The 22,521-nt window shown below is 51.0% G+C and overlaps 1 protein-coding gene across 1 annotated transcript; it reads right to left on the bottom strand.

The window, feature by feature from the left end:
- Positions 1-2,117: 2,117 nt before the first annotated feature.
- NMNAT2 (nicotinamide nucleotide adenylyltransferase 2) lies at positions 2,118-9,140 on the bottom strand (the record flags this gene model as incomplete). The annotated part of the gene is made up of 10 exons (XM_010161661.1): positions 2,118-2,404; positions 2,534-2,601; positions 2,848-2,949; positions 3,941-4,017; positions 5,294-5,338; positions 5,436-5,516; positions 6,167-6,293; positions 7,483-7,561; positions 8,275-8,342; positions 9,052-9,140. Coding segments are annotated over 10 exons (839 nt in total), but the record flags the coding sequence as incomplete, so codon positions are not given.
- Between the last annotated feature and the right edge of the window lie 13,381 nt (positions 9,141-22,521).

Below are 22,521 nucleotides of genomic sequence, written 5' to 3'. Positions count from 1 at the left end.
TGTCCAAAATAACTTCTGTGTTGGCGTGGAGAGGGGGGAGAGACTGAAAAAACAAACATGTGAGACCAACAGGTGGAGGGGAGTCCAGCTACCGGCTGACGTACGTTGGGTGTCTCATGGATGAGATGTCCCACCACAGGCACCTGCCCGGTGTGTTAGCTAAGGGAGCTCAGTAGGGTGTTAGTGAGCAGCTCAAACTGGCTAAAGGCCTCCCTGGAGAAGAGGCATCCCTGCACCCTGCACGGTCTCGCCACCCTCTCTTCTTTGGAGTCTCTGTATCCCCATGGGATACGTACAAAACCGTTTGGAGAGACCAAAACTGGCACTGAGGGATTTAGCTGCCAAATTTATGACCATTCCCAAACAAGCCTCTCCCTGTGGAGGGAAAACCCCGGCAAGGAAAGACCTCTTCTGGCCTTTGGGCAAGTCATATCACTTCTGTCTTTCTTGCTTTCCCTTCTGGGAAGGGCTGTGCCCTCCTTGAGAAGTCGTCAGCTACTGCTAATAAAACCCTGCCGGCTGCAATGCTGTCAGCTACTTTGTTTTGTCCAAAGTTGCTTCTTGTCACAGAGATGCCAGCAGCATCCAGCAGGTCACCAAATTTAGCACAACGTTTTATCTCTGGAGCTTTCATGTCAGCAGCTTGAGACCCTTTGCAGATGCTTAAAGAAAAAAAAAAAAGGAAAGGTAATTTCAGATCTTTCCTTGAAACACCCTGGAGGACTCTCAGCCTTCAGGTGTCTCAACATAACCCCATCCCTTGCTGGGGACCAGCAGCTAGTCACAGTGCTGCCCTAGGAAAGCCACAAAGCCGGCAACAGGCAGCAGTCATGCCTTGGGGGGGGTTCTAGCCTGAGCCTAGTTAGCCCAAATTTGCGGGGAGTGGGCAGATGTCCAGAAGCTATAGGCAGCCGGGCTATACCCAAAGTGATACAAGGTTAGATGGAGCAAAGGGAGAAGAAAAGGTGAGGAGTAAAGCAGGACCGTACCTTCCTCCTTGTAGCTGTGACCTTCCCCAGGGGCTGTGCAGGGTCCTTGCACCCTAGGGAGGCTCAGCAGGACAACAGGCTGCTTCAGCAACAAGAAGTCCTCTTCTCTGCAGGAATTAAAAATTTTTCTTTTGCTCCATATCACCTGCCGCGCTTTAACGCGAGAATCTCCACTAAGCTCCATCCCTGGTACAAGGGGGCATGTCACAGGTAGGAGAGCGGGAGCCTGGCTTGTCCCAGGAGATGTGCAAAGTAGCCACAGCCGGTTTGGGAGGGGGAAAGTATCATGCGTTTAATAAACTCTTCAAGGAGAGGAAGAGGGTAGGAGCAGAGGGAGGAGGAGGAAGTTTACAGACAGAAATGGAGAACTGGAGGCTAGAGGATGGGGCTGGACCCAACCCCTGGGAAGCTCAGCCAGGTTTGGGGCAAATTCTCACCAGAGGCTTTGGGTCACCATCTGCTTCTTCCTCCCTCCTTTCTTGGCTTCCTAAACGGCAGGTCCCTTTCTAGGTGCTGTGGGCTGCCCCCTCCAACACTGGGTTGGCGTAGAGCATCATCCCAACTCCATTTGCCTAGAGGGTGGGTTGGGTTCACTTGCAGCCAAGCAAAATTGAGGCATGACATTCCCCCTAGTAATGCTTTGGCAACAATGCTTGCCAAGGCCTCTGCTCCCCTTTGGAAATGCCCTCTCCATTATTTTTCATGGCCAGGAGGAAGATTTTGTTAGCTGAGTTGTCCTACCTCTGGACTCAGGCGGTCCACCTGCCAAGAGGCACCGAGCCATTGGAATTACAACTGCCTGCTGCCAACCAGGATTTGTTTGGTCGTCGTGTCAAGAGGTCCAAAGGGCTCAAGATAAAACTATTTAAGGAAAAAAACGTCGACCTGGATTTGCTGAGATTAATTACTGTAAGAAGATGTGGAAGAGGAACCCCCTGCTCTGAGCATGCTGAGAGGATGGACAGGGGGACCATTTCCCAGTGACATGCTGGAAAGGGGGTGACAGAGCTGCCTCCCCTTGAGCACACTGAGCACATCACTCTTACTGGTTCCCCCTCCTTCCCTGTGTATTGAGGGGGAAGGTGGTTCCCCGAAAAGAGACCAAATTGTTCCCCTTGGTGCCGTGCCACGATTCCCTGGACATTGTTGCACGATGGAGTGTTGGCGCCTGGGGTGAGAGGCAGACGTGGGCAGGAGGCCATGGAGTGGGGAGAGAGATGGAGACACAGACTGAGAGAGAGAGAGTAAAGAGTGATGGAGAGCTGTAGGCAGGCAGGACATGAGGGCTGTCTCGCTGCAAGGCCTCTGGCACTTAGCCGGAGGCGTTGATGTAGAGCTGGCTCTTGAGGATGTAGTCGATGACAGGCTGGCAGAGGTAATCCACGACGTGTCCGTCCCCATGCTGCAGGGCCAGTCTGAGGGGGTCGGAAGAGAGAAAGGGGTCAGAATCCACTTAGGTGGGTCATGTGCCCCTGCAGATGGAGGGGCTGGCTGGGGGCACCCCTCTCCCTGCTCCATAGCAGGAGTCCCCCTGCATCACCCACCTGCTTTTGGTGGAGCTGACAACCGACATGGGGTGGTTTGAGTCATCCTTCACCACCAGGATGTTGTTCTGCGGGGGAATGAGGAAGAGAGGAGTGACAGGTTGACCTGAAAGTGGGCATCTGCCTCACCAAGCCCCTCTGATCTGCTGGCATATGGGGGCTGCTGTGTGGTGGCCCAATTGTTCATCCCGCATAGCAGCTGAGAGCATCTGGCCTTAAGACATTTTGTGTCCCATGGCTGAAGTGCTACCCTGGATAAAGAGAGGCTGCGGGTCCTTTCATAACCTTCTCAGGCCACGTCTGGACCCACTTACTTTGTACTTGCGGAGTATGGAGGAGTGGTTCATGATCCGGTCGGGGTCTGCTCCATCCCGGGGCACCACCACAATCCCGAACTCCCCAACGATCACCTCCATCTAGGAGCAAGCCAAAGCAAGGAGAGCTTTCATAACCAGACCATGCAAAACCTGCCAACCCCTCGCACCATGAAAGCTTGACCACATTCTGGGTGGAGATAGAAAGTGAATTTGAGGTAATCTGGACAGTCTAGCAGAAACTTGGATTTATCAAGGTATGGTGAGTGGTCTGTAGAGGGCAAAATAAAAAAGGCACAGGGATAAACCCTGCTACTAGACATTGAGTTTAGGCTTTAGGGAGGGCTTGTTGTGTAGAGAGAGGGTGGCACCAGAATAGGTTGCTCAAGAAGGAGGAGACCTCTGCCTCACTGGAAGGCTGTATGAGCAGGATGGATGTGCTGGTCCTGACAGGGGTCTTTGTAGGGTTATTCTGCCTCAGACACAGGAAACCTGAGCTTGCGCAAAGGCTGGTGGCCAAGTTTGCCACTGCTTGGGGGTGGCTCCTATTACCTCACCCATCTCAGGACAAACTAGGATCACCAAAAGAGCTCTGGGTTAGCAAATTCTATTAAGTGAAAGCTGTTGATTTGGCTGTAAATGTATTTAATTTGTAACATCAGGCCAGCTTTTTTAAACCTCTCATTTCCTACCTCCATGCCTTGCTCTGCTGGGACTTATCGATGCTGGCTCCTTCCAAGGGACAAGTAGTCGGAGCACATCATTTGGAAATCCCTTGGGATGGGCTTACCTTGCAGCCCAGGTGATTTCTGTGTGAGTGGGAGAAGGGCTTGGGTCTGTGGAAGGAGAGGCTGGGCAGGGTTGGTGAATCAGAGACAGAAGACCCTGTCCCTCAGGCTGCCCATGTGCAGGGGAGGTGAGGGTCAGTGTTGGGATGGAGGCAGTGGAGGGGATGGTGGGCACAGCTCCTGCCATCCCAGGGGACCCAAGTGTCTCCCAGGAGCAGTGTGTGTGGGAAGTAGATGAGGATGATGGGGAGGAAGGGAGCCTGGGGAAGAGGAGCACAGAGGGATGCCTGGCAGTGACAACTCACATCCGCCTCATTCCAGAGACCAGGGATGCAGAAGGACTCCAGCAGGTCGCTGCCGCAGAGCAGTAAGATGCGAAGCTCTGAAGAAAAGAAGGGGAGAAGCTCAGAGGTGGGTGCAAATGGGGCTGAGCAGGCACCCCCCACTGCCATCCCACTGTGCTGCTTGGGGGGATCCTCTTCCACACAGACCTCCCCTGCCAAAACAAGTCCTACTAAAGATCCTGTGGTCCTTCCTGCAACCCTGTTGTTACCAAACATAAAATACCCCCCCACTCTACTTCAGCTCATCTCCTGTGCTGCTGGGTTGTGGTCGTCATTGAGATGTGTTGTCAAACTACGGCTGTGCTCCAGCCTGGAGGTGGGGTATTCCCGGGGAAGCGAGTCACTGCCCCACACTATGGGCACCAACAATCACTTCGTTCTCCAGCTGCCCGCCAGCAAGGAGAGTCCAGGGGATGGCTCAGAGCTCTGGGCATGTCTGTGTTTGCTTTAGCAAAGCTGAGAGTGAAGGACCAAAGGTTTTCCTTGCTTGTCTGGAGGACTTCCATGTCCTTCCTTTCTCGCCACAGGCTGCGACATGTGCTTGCTGTCAGCTTGCTTTGAGGGTTGGCTTTGATGCTCAGTAAAAAAGTTGTGCTACAGGAAGGAGCTTTCTGCACCAACAGGCCCATAAGAGTAAATTTATTTGCACAACCACCAGAGGAAAGGCACAAACCCACCTGGAAGGGTGGGAAGAGGTTGCTGCATGGGAAAGTGCCTCTCTGGTTGGCATTTCCAGGTGGCCAAATCCTTTGGGCTCTGCATGTTTCTGGTGCTAGGATGGGTGTTGTGTCAGGCTGGGTACGAGCTAGCCCATGAAATGGGTCTCAAAAACATCAGCAAGCTGACAGCAAGCCACCATCCCCATGAAGAGATCTGGGTGATGTACGACTGTGCCAAGCATATGGTAGCCTGCTGGGTCTAAAACTTATGGGAAAGGAGCACAATGGCTGCTCAGGCAGCTGAAATCCCTCCTGCTGCTGAGAGCAAGGCTTGGCAGGGCTGTGAGCAACATGAGGATGTGGGTGATACCACTGTGGTAGGGCAGGTTTCACAGCGCTTGGGTTGACTCTCAAGGCATGACACTGTGGTGCTGGGAGCCAGGTCCCCCTGCTCACTCCCTCATTTTAGGCTGCTTGACTGCCAACAGGAATGGGCTCAGGCCAGTTTAAGGCTGCTCCTGTTTCACCCCTAAGCCCTGATAGCTAGCACTAGGGTGGGATGATGGCCTGGCATCCTCTGTTCACCCCTGGATCTGTTGTGTGGATACTCCCGAGCCATGTAGTGCCAGTCTGAGGAACACGGAGGTGTACTCACCGATTTCCTCGTATCTCATCACTGTCCCCAGATTGGCATTCTCATCTGGAGAAGGGAAGAGAAAGAGAGATGCTGGTGCCCAGCCTGGGAGGAAGGCGGGGGGCTGGAACTGAAGCCTAAGCAATGCTGGGTCTTTACCTACCCACAAAGGTGAAGCGCTCCATGGGTGGGCGGACACAGCAGATCCGGCTCAGGCTTTCTCCCACTTTCCCCAGGATCTTTGCTAAAGGAGAAGAAGAAAAGTTAACCAGAGAGACAATGATGCCCTGGCAGACTGAACCACATGAATGCTTTGGCCACTGCGATCCTGTTGGACACTCCTGTGCCCAGGTACAGGAGCTGCTTTCAGCATCCCCTCAGTGCCACCTCCTGCGAAAGTGTAGTGCTGTGCCTTGAAGAGACAAGCTGGACAGCTAAAATCACTAAAAAAAAACCCCAAAACCTCAAGATGTTTGTTCTTATGGGATTTAAGTAATCCTCCCTCTTCTCCCCATCTAATACCTTTGTGTCCCACATCCCGCCAGCTTGTGGGGAATCCAGCTACATCACCTCTCCTGCCAGTTCGTCCCTTGCATGCACCCTGTGGGTACCAGGTAGCCTTTCTCTTAGCTGATCTCACCACCTGGACATCATCCAGCTGAAGTCCAGTGAGATTCCACAGTCATTTTTAGCCATTCTTGGCTCTCCTTGCTGTGCTGGATGCTAACTCCTCCATTGCATCTCCATCTGACCATGGGCTTCATGCATGGAGCCTGATGAGTGACCTGACCCAAAAATAAGATGATGGAGCACCGTTCCTAACATTTGGCAGCCCTGGCTGGGAGGTGAGGGGTGGGTGTTCATCTCCTTCTTCCCTACCCCACTTCCACCTACCTGCGGTGGCCTTGTTGGAGACGTTGTTGTTCTGGTAGATTGTCTGTGAGGACTCATTCTGGGGCTGGCCGATCACAGGGGTGATGGAGGGCGTGTTGACATTGGAGAGGATGCAGCCAGTTACTCTCTGCAACAAGGGACAGATGTAGATAGAACAGTGCCTTCACCCCAGCTAGCTCCCAAAACCTTTATGACCTTCATATTGAGCCTTCACATCCCAGGCTCAAAGTCATCTTCAGTGATAGGTATGTCCAAGCTCACTTTAGGATCCCCGGTCCCATCTGACCTCACCAGATGGTCCTGGGGACAGCAGGACCCTGTGGATAATGACTCATGATCAAGACTGGGAATGGTGGGATTAACTTTTGGTGTGTAGCCATGAGGCTGGCAAGACTGCGGCTGTGCTGCCTGCAGGCAGGCATTGCCCCCATTGCCTGGAGATGCTCACAAATTCTGATGGATAAACAAAAATACAGCAACTGATGTATCAGTGGTGCAAAGCCGGCAGCTCACACGTTATCCTGGGAGCAAATGTGCCCTCTTCTCCTCCACTGGTCCCTGCAGAAGAAGGAAGGCACCTCCAGGGGCTCCCTGGCTTCAACACCATCATCCCTGCATGCACTGTACATCCTCCTCAGCTGGTTAATGTTACTTCTGTGCCTCCTGTCTGGGCTGCCCATGAGGTTGTGTGATGCTGTTTTATTCACCTCCTGCCCTTGGTTTACTTGCTATAGCTAAGTCTTTGCAGCAGCCCTGCTCTCCCCATTCCTATGGTCACCCAAGGGCACTCACCTTCCTCCTCAGCTCTGACCTGCCTGTGCTTTGGAGGCACTTTTCCTCACAGGTTTTGTGCTCCCCAGGGACTCCCCAGATGTTGAATTTTCCCACTGAGTCACTCCTTTGGGGTCATACAGCATTTTTGGCTCAGCTGGTGAGTGGGGATGCCCATCCACCTCTCCTTTTCCTCAGGGTGGAGCAAGAGGTTGGCATTAATGATTTGGTTTATGGCCAACCCTGCCTTCACTCTGCTTTCGCCCCTGCTCCCCTCCTGGTGTGCATGGGTCTGGGGCTGCTGCTGGACCTGGCTGTAGTGTTCAACTTGCTTTTACCATCATGGCAAGGAGCTCAAAGAGCCTGTGACAAGGTATCTCACACCTCCTTAGGTCAGGATCTCAGGTACGTTCCTGCTAGTCTTCTCTCCGTCCCAGCCATAATTTGGTGGCTGATGTCCACATGCTGATGCAAAAGCAAACCCACCCCAGCGCTCTCCCCGTGCCCTCCCCTTGGGTGCACCCGTGGCAAGGGGGCTTCCTCACCTTCATCAGGTCGCGGTGGTGCTCCAGCACGCTGCAGGTGGTCTGCCAGGTATCCTGGTAGCACTCCCAGGGGTCCACCCTGCGGGGACCAAAGCAAGACAACAATGTTATCCAATGGCCACTGCCTGGACCTCCTGGCCATGCCACCTCCTCCCCACTGGACTGGCCAGCAGTGCCACGAGCAGCCACCATCACTGCTCCAGCTCTGCTATAAACCAAGTCCTTCCTCCAGTCCTTCCACCCAGCTCTCCTTGATAGCTATGGGGACCTGAACATGTGCCTGGACATCTTTCCACTCTTGGTATCCAACTCACCAGTTTTCATTTGCCTTGGATGTAACTACATGTATGCAACCCTGTTTTCTAAGGGCAGCCCAAAGATGTTTTTGATCCCATCTCAGCTTCCCAACACTACGTGGCAATACTGGGAAGGGGAAAGTCTGTGGGCTGGGGCTGCAGGTGTAGGTGCCACTGCATGAGGTGGGGATGGGCTGGATGACTTTGGGTCCCACCCAGACACCACTGGCTCACGGGGGGCTTGCAAGACCCCCTGAAGCCAAAGGGTTCCCTTGAAGGACAGTGTAAGGCTCCTCATCAGTTCTCTGCAAGACTTAGAGAGGAACGCTACTGTTTTTTAATCAAGCTTTGACTGGGAGAGGAGAAATTCCATCCTGGAGCTCTAGCAGCTGTGGGCATCTCCACTTCGCATGCAGGACTTTGCCAGCATAGTTCCGGGGAAGAGGCAGGGCTGCCTCGTGCTGCTGGTGCCACGGTTATGGCCTTTGCCACTCACCTAATCCAGTCGGAGGACTGGACAGCCAATTGGCACATGGTCAGGCGGTGCCGGCTTGAGACCAAACCCTGCAAGAGAGGATGGTGGAGGAACAGTTATGGGAGGCAAGCTTCGTGCCCTGGCCAGCCTTGCAGACCTTCCCAGGGCAGAACTTTGGCTTCGCTCAGATGAGACAGGCCAGAAAGAATTGTTCCTGCCCACAAAATTTTACTTAAGCTCCTGTTTGCCTGAGGAGATGAGTTCCTGCCTTGCTTCAGCCCCAGTTATGCACCAGTCGGTGAAATTTGCTCAGCACCACTGCTGTCAGCCTTGTTTTGCAGTGGGACCAGACATGGGGATGGTGGTTTCTTGATAAAATTTCTCCAGCTTTCAGGAGAGGAAGAAAGTCTCTAATACTCCTAATCTGGATCTCCCCCTGTCCCAGAGAGTGCCTTTAAATGTCCCTGTTTGCATCATTGCCATCCCCACAATAAAATTTGAAATCCTTCAAACAAACAAACAAACCCAATAAGATGACCACCACCATTTTGAGTGGGAATGTTTCTCTTTGCTGTCAGTACTTCGGCTGGTGGTAAGGTCTCACTGCAGTTTTTATCTTAAGAAGAGTGGTTTCATCTTCTCTCTCCTCTCAGAGACTTTCCGTGGTCAGAAGCTGCCCTGGGCAGAGCAAGTGCATGAAACAACAATGGATGCAGGCAGCACTGCTCAGTGCTCACCTCTGGCTTCAGAGATACCATTGCACATAGGACGCAGAAAGGGAAAAGCAGGATGACCCACCGTCTTCCCGTAGGAGTCGTGCACAGGCGAGACAATGCCACCGATGACAATGAAGCGTCCAGTCTTGTGCAGGTAATCCCGGGCTCGCTCTGAAGGAGGAAGACAAGGAAAAGGGTACAGGGGTATTCAGCTGGACCCACCGACCCTGCAATGCCCTGCTGCTGCCCATCAGCTTTGCCCAACACCCATGGGCTCATTCATCCCAGCTCAAGCAGTGCCAGGTGGGGAAGGCAACCAAGGGAAGGGCATGGACCCTAGGAACCCCCAAGCTTTTTGGGAAGGAGGATTTGGTGGAAGAAGGCAGATCTTTAGCAAAAGGTAAGTTACATTCAGACCCCAAATCACCTTCAGCCACCTCACCAGGGCACGTGAGGGGCAGCTGAAGGCCCGCACCAGCGATGAGAGTTGCTCAGCAGAGACGTGCTCTTCTGGCAGCACGGGAGCAGCCAGACTGAGCTCACGAGGTGAGGTGTGAAGCTAGTTCGTTCACTGCCTGCAGACAAATTCTTTCCTTTTTATTTTTCTTTGCCACTATGTCCACCCTTTCTCTCCCCAGGACTTCTCCCTTCCTCCCCTGCTACAGTTTCCAAAGCCAGCCAAAAGCTTTCTTAGCAGACGGAAGGAGCCTGACAGCTCTCCTAGCCTTGAGCATCACTTAGGGCAAGGACCCCTTAGATGTGGGCAAGGTTAAAACACCAAGAGCATAACAAAACTCACTGCCACCACTGGGCTGAAAGGACAACCCCATGGTTTTATCAGCAGAAAACCTTTTGCCACCTCATGTGTTGGCAGCTGGCTGTAACTCTGCAGGAAGACGTCAGTACAGACTGGGGGTGGATGGATTAAGAGCAACCCTGCCGAGTAGGGGATACTGGTGGGTGACAAACTGGACATGAGCTGGCAATGTTTGTTTGCAGCTTAGAAAGCCGACCGTTTCCTAGGTGCATTGCCAGCAGTGTGGCCAGCGGGTCAAGAGTGGGGATGCTCCTCCTCTACTCCATTTTCATGAGACTGCATCCAGCTCTGGGGTCCCAGTATAAGACAGACATGGACCTTTTAGAGCAGATCTGGAGAAGGCCATGGAAATGGTCAGAGGGCTGGAACACCTCTGCAGTGGAGAAAGGCTGAGAGAGTTGGGGTTGTCAGCCTCAAGAAGAGAAGGCTCCAGGGAGACCTTGTTGTGTTGGCTTATAAAATAAATTGGAGACTTTTTACCAGGACCCGTAGACACAGGACAACTCTTTTAAACTAACAGAGGGTAGATCTAGGGTAAATATAAGGAAGACCTTTTTTTTTACAGTGACGGTAGTGAGACACTGGAAGGAGTTGCCCAGAGAAGTTGTGGATGCCCCATCCCTGGAAGTGTTGAAGATCAGGTTGGACAGGCTTTGAGCAACCTGATGAAAGACATCCCTGCCCATGGCAGTGGGGGGTTGGACTAGATGATCTTTGAAGGTCCTTCCCAAGCCAATCCGTTCTGTGATTCTAAGATGTGCTGTTGGTTGACAGACTAAATAAGAATTGCCATCACTCACAGGGGTGCTTAGCCTGGATGGATCCCTGCCACCCCCACTGCAAATCCTACACTTCATGTGTGCTGTTTTGGAAATGCTGAAGGGTTCATCAGGAGGAGCACTGCACCAGGACCAAGATGCTCGTCACCATCTGCTCCCTCCTGGAAAGCGCTGGGATGCTGCAGGTGAGCTCACCACCTCTAGCTCTAACTCTGCTTGCTCCCTCCTTGCTCTAACCCTGCTTGCTCAAGCTCTGCTCACTCCCTGCTTGATCCAACTCAGAGAGCAGCTGTTGGGAGCTGCTGCTGTGAGATGAAGCCCTGGCAGAGGAGAGGAAATATTTGTCTGAGAGCACATCACAGCAGGATGGGGGGGAGCCCTTCCTGCATGCACTTGGGAGTGGGGAGCTCAAATGCCCTATGTATGGGCTCCTGGGGTCTACCCTGAGTGGTCTCAGGCAGACAGATGGAGATGTCCTGTCAGGGAATGGCAGCTCCACTGCAAGAGCAATGGTCACGGCATGGTTCCTGCCATGGCTGCCAGATGATCCCCAAGGTCTCACTTGCTTTTGGGCACTTCTCCCTGTACCATTTTTCCCTTCTTTCCTTGGACTGGTCCTGATACAGCCACCCATCCTGCTTCGTACCAGCCTGCAGGCAGGGCCATCTCAGGCTTTGGGCAATGGCTAATTATGTCCTCCCCTTCTAGAAACCTCTCTGCTCATGCCTTATAGGGTTGCACCCATCTTTATCATGGCTCTGCCTCAGGGATGCTGTTATCTGCTGATGCACCTGGCTCCCCCACCTTCAGCCCTTTCTCCTCAAACTCTTGTTGCTCCCTGCAACATACCAGTCGCATCATCCTTGGGGCCTTCCCCAGGTCCCCTTCCCACGGCACTTGCCACCCATGCCCTGGCAGGTCCCTCAGCAGCTGCACAGCTCCTACACCGCTCCCTCCCTCTGTCCACGCCACGCTTTGCCCATGTCCCACAGCGCCAAGAGACTTCCCAGAGCCCCTCCAGCCTGATGCACAGTCTCAGGCTGGTATTTCCAAATAGTGACACTCGAGGATAAAAATGCTGATGAAGGGTTCCTACACCACATCCAACCTCGCTATTCCAGAGCACACACATTTGTGCCCTGATGCTTCTCTGAATGTGCTCTCAGAGAAGAAAAGAGGGTTTCTCACCAATGCTGGAGATGGGAAGTCCCATCTTTTCATGCTGCAGCAGCAGTAACTCCTGCCCTCTGAGCTTTTGCAGCTATATAACCCATCTTTACTTGAGTTCTCCCTGGGTGCGTTGCAACCACCTTGTCCCCCAGGCACAATGTGTCTGCGCATGAAGCATGGACCCACAAATCTGGGAGGCAGCCTAGCAAAAAGCAGGGAGGAAGAGGGTGGGAAGTGCGAGTGTGGGGCAAGTCAGAGGGGGGGTGTAGGGGGGTGTGGTGGCCACGGTCTGGCTGGCCCTGTCTCCTCTGCTGAGCATGGGGAGGGTAGTTGAGGAGTGCACAGGGCAGCAGTGCTTACACCAGCTATTGAGACTGTAGAAAGACAAAAAAGGTAGCAAAGGTAAAAGCAAAAAGGGAGAAGAGGTTGATAATTCAGTAGAGAATGCCTTTTTTCACTGCCCCAGGGGAGAGGGAGCAGCCCTGTCTCAGACATTTGCAGAGAGCCTTTCCCCTCTCCCCCTCCCACCTCACCCAGCCCCAGCTGGCACCCACTAAAACTGATGCAAAACTCTCCAGCCTGTATGGGATGGCTCCTGCTTCCCTCAGTGGTATATCTGCATTATTCCTTTGAAATAAGCAGCAAAGCTAGCTCTCCTGCCATGTGGGGAGATGTTTCCCCACCCCAGCCACTCAGTGTGGCATCGGCTGGTGGGGGCGGGGGGCCCACCTGCCCTGCAACCCCATCTTTGCCAAAGCAGCCACATTCCCATTTTCCCTCCAAAAGAAACTTTCCCAAAGAGAAATAGGAAAAAAAGAGGGGAAGGAGAACAACCAGTGTTTGCCAGATGCAAGCACAGTCATGATGGGCACAAGGAGGAACACAAGCAGACAAGGGATGCTGAAGCTGCTGTGCTGAACTGGGGCTCCTGGGCTTTTACTGGCAACAGAAACACCTCGCTGTCCTGCTGTTGGTTGAAAATTAGCCATGGCCTGCTAGTACTATGAGGGTAACACTGGTTGGGTTTGGGCATGTGGGAGCAGCGTCTGAGCCCTGTGCCACAGCTCAGCATCATGGACAGGTAAGAGACAGCTTGGTGAGTCCAGATGTGGGGAAAGGGGCTTTTTGATGAGTACATCAATGAGTATATTTTTTCTGCACACTTCCCAGTCAAACAATCCTCTCTGGGTGGCGTGGATGGGGTTGTGTTGTTTAGGAAAGAATCATTCTCCCAGCCGTGCATCTCTGCTGCTCCCATCCCCTCGCTCCTGCTCTGCTTCACGGCAAAAATTCAGTGCTAAAATTATTTGAAAGCTCCCTTGCAATGGTGTAGGATCTATAAGGAGCCTTGAGTACATCAAGGGAGGTGAGAGGGGCTGAGCAGGGCAGGGAGGTAGGGATGTCAATAAAGAACCACTTGGGCAAAATTATTTTCTTTTTCTTCCAAATTTTGAAATTTCTACTAGGAAATATCATCGAGCTATTGGTTCAGTTGAAAGTCAGTTAAGGAATTATAATTGCCATGGACTTTTTTTTACCCTGAGGTCATTGAGCAGCCCCAGGCTCCCGTAACAGTCTGTGGGAAGTTTGCCAATCTCAACAAAATCTCTTCCTCACACCTACCCGAAATTCTTCCCCTGGTTTACTTCCTAGGTCTTGTGCCCTGGTCATGCCAGCCCTCGGACGGAGAAAGACGAGCTTAATTCATTCGATCAGATGTACCAAAAGTTTCACTCCCTGCCCTCAAAATCCTGAGCTCAAAAGGGTTAATTGACAGTTTTGTTCGAACTATACCTTTTCACCCTTTGTGAAAGCTATGGCTGGCTGTGCTCCAGGCGGTACCTGGCAAAGCATCCTATGAGAGAGCGCGCACAGAAAAAGCAATATTCTTGGGGATTTTTTTGCATGGGCAAGGAAGTTTGAGGTTGAACCGGCATCATAAATTAAAGCCCAAAACTCCATGGGCGGTTGGATTCCCTTTGCAGCCCACCATGACAGCCCTCTGTAACCACATCTCCAGAAAGCCAGATGTGCGAAAAAATCCCCTTTCTTCTCCGTTCTGCGTTTTAAAGAAGAATCGGGGAAGCATCAGCACTTCTCCCTCTCCAACCCTCCGTGCTCTCTTAATTGATGCTACTGGTTTCATCAGCACCTTCAAGGTTAATCACTCAAGAGGGAGAGAAAAAAAAGCTTTTTTTTCTGATTCTGATCTTTCTGGCAATTTTCACACAAACCCTGTCCTGGAACCTCTTCTAGATTAAAAAAAAGGATTGAAAAGGACTGATTAAAAAAAACCCAACACACCTTTTCCAGCAGAAAACAGCTCATCTCCTACAAACGCAGGCAAACGGAGCAAACCTGTATCATTCTTGTGACTGCAAGCAGAAAAAGTATTTGCCTCTTTCTACAGCAAGGCCAACAGCTTCAGTGGGACAGATTCTGTGGGATGCTGATGTGCCATTGGCTTCGCAGTGTGCATGAAGGGGTGTGCTGCTGGGAGGGGATGGATGTTACTGCTCTCCGAGTCACCATCATCAGAAGTGTTTGTTTGGTTTTTGACCTGAACAATATCATTTAGAGAAACCTACAAAACCAATGCTGCTCTCCAAAATATACATATGAAAGTTGGGGGTCTGCATTTTCACGAGTTTGTTGCCTACATCAGAAATAGCAAGCAACTTAAATATGTATGTGAAAAAATTATTTACTGACTATTAAATGTCTGCAAGGGAAGTATTTGGGTAAACATGCGGGATAGGAAGCAGTAGTAGCGTGTAGCAAACAGAGGGCTGAGTCAGGAATGAAAAGCCCCACCTTCTGGTTCTGTCTCGCCTATGCCTTGCAAATCATCTCTTCACATCCCAGAGTGGTTCATTCTCACCTGGTTTTGGGGCAGAGCAGGTCTGTTTGCTTGCAGAGCTGCATGTGTCGGGCAGCTCTGCCCACCGGCTCATGGCCATGTGGTCTCACTTGTTTGTGTAACCCTCAGCTAAGCCACATCTTCACAGCCCTCCACTTCAAAGAAGCAGCCTTTAAAAAGATTACGTTTTCTTAAATGACATCTCAAATCCCATTTGGGAAGGAGCTGTACCACTAGTGGAGCCAGCACCAGGGTGGGAGCAGCCACTCTCACTGCTGGGATGGTGGCAGAGGGCTCAGGGCTGGTAGCACCACGGCTTCAGCATTAGTCTGCAGCAGCTAGATGCATCCGCACTGCAATCGTGATGATGTGTTTAAAAGTTCTTTTTTTTTTTTTTTTTAGACTGAATCTTCTTAGACTGGCATACTCTTCATTGGCTAAATGGAGACAGCGACAGGCAGCCGTAGCCAAGCCTGTCTGAACACGTTAGCTTCACTGGGCTTTGAGTCTCATCCTCTGCACAAGGCAAGACAAAACTTCTTTTGACTCTTGGGAGAGACCTCGGGGATGTTGGTGGGTTGTTCCCCACTCCGGACTGAGGCCGCAGTGCCTCCTGCCATGGCATGTGCTCCTCGTCTGTGCAGGAGGAGGTGTGCACTTCAGCATCTTGAAACAATGGGTGATCAGCGACACGGCTCCGTGTGAGGAGCAACTAGGAGTTTAGCAGCAAAGGCAAGGATACGGGACGGAGGTTATGGCTGGCACAGAAAGGGCAAAGAGGGTGAGTCTCCTGTTCTCAGGTGTCCTCCTGTCCTTGCGTCTTCCAACCCAAAGAAAGCAGGGCTGTACGTGATCTGGGGCTAAGCTGAGGAGCTCCACAGCCAAGAACAGCACTTCTGGGTCATTCTTCTGGGTTTCTGGTCATTCTTCTGGGTTTCTGATCATTGTTCTGGGTTTCTGGAAGCAGGATGCTGGGTTTGTTGGGTCATTGCTTTGAACTGTGGTGGCTGCTCTGATGTTGTGGTGCTTCCTCAAAACCCCTCAGGTTCATGTCCTCAGAAAAGACCTTTTTTTATGAAATTTGTTGCAATTTTCATGCAAAATTTACTGTTTGTGGGGACCAGGTTCGTGGTGTCCCTGTACACAGGGCTAATGCCAAAGACACTGCGGTAGCTTTGCACTCCTTTTCTCAGCTGTACTCCTTACAATCAGTCATCTGCACAGTTCCCAACCTTCCCAACCTGCTTGTGCAAAGATTTTTGCCTGGAAAAGTGTAGATTTTGGCCTTAAAAGCAGCCTCTCTGCTGGTTTGTTAGATTTCTGGACCATTTGTTGTCATTGAGCTAAGATTTCCATCACAACTTCCCAGCCCTTTTCCAGCCCATTTCTTGCCTGTTGAATACCTGTGATGTCCAGAGACCATGCTGGATCCCAGAAAACACCCTCAAGTATTTTCATGTTTCAGTGCTTACAACACCAATGCAAGGATACTGGGTTGGAGGAGAAAAGCTCATTTCTTTTCCGGTGTAAATTGCCCTTAATGCTCCAGACAGCCTTGCATGGCTTTTAAACATTGTTGACATAAATAAACTACCACTGATGGACCCTGCCAAGACGTGCATTAGCCCACTGGCAGTGTGCTTGTGCGGTGGAGAGCTTTCAACTGCGGCTCCCCGGCTCCATGCCTCCCAGCACGGCCCCTCTGCGGTGACCGGGGATTGACTTTAGCCTTGCTATATTGGTAAAGGAAGGGACAGGGTGATACCTGAACCTTTCCCAAGCACAGATGACACCTCCCCGCTGCCCCGGCCCAGCTTTGCCGCCTTCCCTGCAAATGCACTTCAAATATTTTTGGCTTTACTGCTTTCCTGTGATATGATGGTGAGGAAAGGCAAATCAGAAGATATGGTCCAGGGCTAGAAAAATGGTAAGTGGCGATTTTGTCCATATTGCATGAAAAAAAATAAATAGCATCCTGCTTTCCCATTAGGAAATCAGTGCTTATTAAGAGATGGTTCTTTTTGGTGGTTCTCACTGAGTATATTTAATCACAATGTTTTGGCTACTCTGGCACTGCTCCATCACCTAAACTGATGTTAATGAAATCAAATATTCCTCGTGTTCAATTTTTCAAGGTGTAATTTCAAATTGTATTTGCTTTGCCTTTGTACCTGTTTCAGCCACACCCCTTGAGAATTCCTTTTTCCTTTTTTTTTTTTTTTTTTTTACAGAAGAATGCCACAGGCCAGCCAGGTGTCCTTCTCACCGCAGGGGATTGAAGATGCAGCCCACTCATGCTCTGTGCCAACCCTCCAAAAACAAACAGAAGGTAGCAGGGAGTCAAAGTTTTGCACAATCTTAATCGCTCTTCCCCGAGAGCCAGGGCAGCAAAGGGTGCACAGCCACAAGTGATGGAGACGGCAAAGTCATTCCTCAGGTGCCTCATGAGCAAGGCAGGCACTTTCCTGCTGTCTAAAATACCTGCTCCTGCAGGGGAGAGTGACCCAGATATGCCAGCACACTTTGTTTTATTCTCGAGCCAGCAGCACTTGCTAGGACCTAAATGTTGCTTCTTATCCCGAGCCCAGCTCAGGCAAGGAGCCAGCAGTTATTCTCAGTCTAATTCAGAGTGTGTATATATATTAAAAAAAAAACCTCCAAAAAAACAAACAACCTCACCTCTGAATGCCAAATCAGGGATGTGTTCATCAGAAATGTGCTCATCTCAGAGCCCAGCTCTTCTGCCTGTCCCAGGGCCACTTTCTCTGCCCCAAGCAGTGTCTTCACCCACCCATCGCCCACAGCCACACCTTGGGGAAGGCACTGGCACCTCCACTCCCTGGACTTCCTGCGAAGACAAGATGATATTTCTACTACAAGAAGAAGCCCTGACTGCTCCTCAAGGGAGGTTTCCCTTTTGGGAAGAAGCAGGAGGAGGGACAGAGAGTGGTGGTTCATCACTGGGTTAACTTTTCCCAAGGCAAGCCTGAGGAGATCCCAGTGAGTACCACTGACTCAAACAGCCCGTCCCACCTCAAGCTCAGTGCCTCTTAGATAATCTCAGTCAGATTCCCAGCACTTTTGGTTGGTAGAAAAATCCCATTAAGCCCCCTAATGCTTAATGATTTTAATCTCTGAGCTAATTGCTCTGTTACACATTTTCCCCGGCATCCCATCAGTCCATAGCTGCACCCAGGCATTGTAGAAGTAACAAATTTGGAAGGGACTTCCACGCTGATTGGCTTCAGTCATTGCTGCACATTTGTTTTAACAGTTTTTATAAGCACAAAAAAGCATTAGCTGCCAAATACCTTGAAACTCGTGGTGGCAGCAGAGGCTACAAAAGGCCCCAGAGAAGTGATGCTTCAGCACTTGACCCTTCTACCTCCCAGCCCACCCAGGCCCCCCACCAGCATCCAACTCCAACAGCCACCCAAGGTGATGACTAACAAGACTCATGCTATCACCATCTGTTAACTGCTCACTGCTTCATGGCAGAAAAGTGAAATTAAGTGTTTAAAACAAACCAAAAAAACCCCCAGCGGTTGAAGACTGAGTCACAGAGAGCTGACCTAGAAATAGCAGAGCAATTGCTGGTGACCGAACAAGACAGGGCCTGGGCAGAGGACCTGGCTGTTCCCAGGTGGTTGGGATTTCTTAGATGAAGTTGTAGAGGAACAGCCTATTTGATACCACTGAAATTTAAATTTAAATTGAAGGCATCCTATTTTTCCCCTCTTTTTTTCAGAACTGAGTTCTGCAAGGGGCGGTGCACGTGAGAAAGCACACAGGAGCCCAGGACGAAAACCTCCAGGTCCCAGAGCTTGATAAGAAGCATCTGAGGAGGAGCCTAACAAAGCAACCCAGACCAAAGTGCTTTTTCCCGCAGGAGCATTCCCACCCTGTGGTGAAGCATGTGGGAGCAGGCAATGCCCAGCAGGTGAGCGACACAAGGACAAGTATGGGGAGCTGCTGCTTGAGTTGAAGCTGCTACCAGCTTCTCCCAGCAGGGACTGGACCTTCTTTTCTGTCAGGCAGGTGATCAGCACAGTGCTGGCACTCTCACTGTTTCTAAGGAGAAACGATATGATTTATTGCCTAGAGATCTCTGTCCTGATGTCACAGGGAGAGGAGGAATGTGCTAAGCACCTTGCTGGGTTGCACCTGAAGGAAGGGCAGCTGCATCCTGACAAAGCGGACCACCTTCCACCCGGTGTTTGTCATCCAGCGCTGCTGCCTGGGCATCTCAGTGGTCTTGGGGCTGGCAAGGAGAGGGGAAGCATCTTAAAGCACCAAAACACCTTGCTTATAAGTAAGTCCTCAGAATAGCTCTCTAGGTAAGACGAGTGCCTGTACACATGGTGCTGAGGTGAAAAGTGAGAGATCATATACCTTTCCTTGACTGGTGCATTAGCTGGTCATCCTGTAAGTCAGCAAGATAATGCTGTACCATGGTGCGTGGTAGAGGGGAGCTGGTTTGCCTCTTCTGGTGTAGGTTTTTCCTTGGTTTTTAGAGAGAAATGTGTCAAAACATGCATTTGCAGTGCTTGGTGTAAAGTATCTCTCTGAGCCCTGAGATTTATTTAAGTACAAACAAGGGAGTGAGCATCACTGCAGCTGGACTGGGCAGAAAGCAATTGGAGTGATTTTGGCTGAAATCTATCTCTCCCATAGGGATTTTGAGGCTAACAGCTCTTCAGCTGGTATAAAGTGATGTAACCGTGTTGCCTGCAGTAAGGTGACATCAATTTGTGGAGCGAATTTGGCCAGGAGCTGGTATTCTGAGGCTGTATCTCAGTCTGATAAGAGTCTAAATACCAGGAGCAAAAATAAATTGTTCAGCACGCAAAGGGGAGGGTGTTCCAGATAGTCCTGACTGCTCTGTTTTGAAACAGCTTTTATCACCCTGTGCCCACAGATCGTGTCAAACAGGACAAGGGACCTGGCGAATATTTTCATTATCCTGCCGTGGTCCTACATTTTCCTTCCATCAGGAAATGGTTGGTATGTCTGAAGTAGGACAGACACCTCAGTGCTTATCCCTGGAGAGGTCCCAGTCCCCATCTCCACCAGCCACAGCCTGGGAAATCAATGTCACTAACTGTTTTTTTAATAAAAAACAGAGGGAGAAAAAACCCTCACGGATTTCCATGCTTGTTTCCCACTGCCCTAATTTCCCCATGCAAGCACTCCGTTTGTTTTTATTTCCAAGCTGTTGTAGCACATCAAAGGCTGTGCTTTGTACGCCCTGGTGTGTGCAGCACTGCTCCTTCGGGCTGGCACACGGCAGGATCGCAACCCTGCCAGGAGAGGAGGATTTACAGTCCCTGACTCCCCACAGAGCAGAAAACTTCCCACCTATGGAATGCAGAAAGACTGGGGGACTGCTGGTGAAGTCATGGGGTGGCAGAGGCAGCCAAGGGAGGAGTTCAGCCTAGTGGTGACACCAGAAGTATGACACATTCCCATTACGGCAGATGTGTCTAGCCTGGCTGCAGGGCTCAGCGAAACCCCCCCTCTTTGCAGACCTATTCCCAAGACCTCATTTCCCCCAAAAGAAGCATCGCCAATGTCTTTGCACAAAGCAAAGGCACCAGAAGCAAAGATTTGCCTTTCAGCATCCCCAACCCAGCTCGTGAGATCTCACTGGGAAAACCAAATTTTTTACTTCTCTTGCCAATAAACCTGTGCAAAATGTGATCTCCTCAGGGAAGGATAAGCTCAATTAGTGGCTGTGGGATTTTCAGTGAAAGTAGAAACCTTTGTGGAGCAGGGGCTGAGCAACTCCTTCCTTGCCTGGCTCAGAGACAAGCTCTCCACCCATCCAGCGGGGAGCTCCTCTGCCTTTGCCTCCTGCGCCAGCTCCAAAACAGACATCCCAGTTCATCTCCTCCTGGGGCAAGTCCTATATAGTGGTTCTTAAAAATACATGTTCCTAGATACTTTAGATTTTTTTTGTTCCCAAAATATGGATTAGCAGTTTGCTGCTGGTATGACCAAGCTACATCCAGCAGCTCAGGCTTACTGAAGGAAACCTGTTGACGCTGGAAAGGGAGAGGAAAAAAAAAAATGTGCTCCCAACCTAGGTTGTCTTCTCCAGGTGTGACTGCACACAATCAACATGTGCAAGCAATGCTGCTTTGGGGACCAGACCTTTTCCCTGGTTTGTTTTCAGGGCTGTGAGGGGCACTACAGACTTTGCCTGGCTTTTTCCATGCAGGCCACCCTGAAAATCCAGCCCTGCTTGGCTGGGAACCAGCGGCACCATAGCAGCACTTTGATTCAAGGGTTATACATACTAGAGAGTACATGTTCATCTCTAAATCCAGAGGTGCCCTGGCTTTATTTCCATCTTAGGCTGATTTTTGTGTTGTAGAGGTAGTTGGGTCTTTCTGCAGCGGCTTTGGGCTCCCTGGTCCCACTTGGAGGTTAGGGGTAAGGTTAGGGTTAAGGTTACTTGTGCTGCAGTCCACAGCTGGACTGTTACTGCTTGCCCCTCACAACCTGGCCTCAAATGGTGCGACATGATTTCAGACCCATCTTTGATGCAACTCCATGCCTCCTTCTGCAGCCCAGGGGACACCTCGCAGCGCCCCTGTCTTCCTACCAGAAAGGATTTTGGAGCCCAGAGCATGCAGGGCTGAGGACATCTATTTTGGGCCAGCTGCTGCTCAGACGTACAAAGATCAGCCTAATCACAAGCCACTCCTACTCGTGTCCCATGTCACTGCAATATCTGACACAAACCCACAGCAGCCTGGCAGGGAAAGCTGAGCCGTGTCGCCCCCACCCTGCACCAGCCGCGGGAGATTAAGTGACTTTCCCAAGGTCACATGAGCTGCCACTGCTGGGGTGCAGCTTTTGGCTAATCGACACTCTCAGCATTTCATGGGCTGCTATTAAAAATATCAGAGCAGACAGTGCAGGAGGTGTGAGCATCTTAGAGAGCACCAACAGTTCTTAAATAGAAGTGGAGCCCCTGTTTATTTCTTGAATGAGGTTGTAGGACTGGATTTCTCACTGCCAGGTTTGTTTACAGTTGGTGGAAGTAAAAGAACATACATGGCACGTTTTGGAAGGTGGCATTATCATAGAGACAATGTAATGCCTCACAGACCATAATAAATACTGCTAAATATTTAAGAGGTTATAAATATTTTAAAAGAATCCCTGAGTAGTTCTTGATGGAGTTTAATCTGGTGTTAGGGAAAACTCCTCTTCTCTGTGTGTCATAAAGAGGAGATGAGATGCTTGAAATGCAGGAAGTTGGTGATAAAGGCTATGGAAAAAGGAGTCTGTATGGAGTGCAGTGATGGGAATGTGACATGAACAGACATATAACAGCACCCACAAGAGCCATGGGTGCTACAGTCCTACCGCTGCTGTGCTGTTCTCCCAGCACAGCACCCAGAAAACTGCAGTTTTGGCATGTTTTGGGTAAGTGCTAGGAGAGGAGGTGTGGTGGTGACTCGCCCTCCTCGGCACAAGGCTGGTCTGGTTTTGCTGTCTGCCACTGCTTGGAGCCAGGAGCACTTGGCCAAGCTGGGCATGTCTTGCCCTTCCAGACCCCTTGCACCTATGAAAGATTTTGGCTGTTTGCTGTGATTTCAGCAAACTGGGTGTCAGTGGAAGCTGCTCTGTGGTGTTGCAGAGCTCAGTTAGAACTAACTTTAAAAGCTGCTGAGAGGTGAGCACATATGCTAGAACTTCCTATGTCCAGTAAATGACCCAGGCTCTTACAAGTAACGTCTGTCTTGGCTCTGCCCTGGGTCGGATCCTTCCTGCTGCCACTCTGCCTGTGCTGCCTGTGCTCCCTGAGCACCACTAATGCCATGCGGAGCAAAGCTGGGGCTGAATCTGGTCCTCCCTCTCTGTCATGTCCTCCCAGAGTCCCATTATCCAACCCTCGCTCCATCGATTGCTCCA

The sequence above is a fragment of the Eurypyga helias genome, unplaced genomic scaffold (genome assembly GCF_000690775.1).
Source record: "Eurypyga helias isolate BGI_N326 unplaced genomic scaffold, ASM69077v1 scaffold27611, whole genome shotgun sequence".
NCBI classification, from domain to species: domain Eukaryota; kingdom Metazoa; phylum Chordata; class Aves; order Eurypygiformes; family Eurypygidae; genus Eurypyga; species Eurypyga helias.
This window is presented reverse-complemented; position numbering and strand designations above follow the sequence as displayed.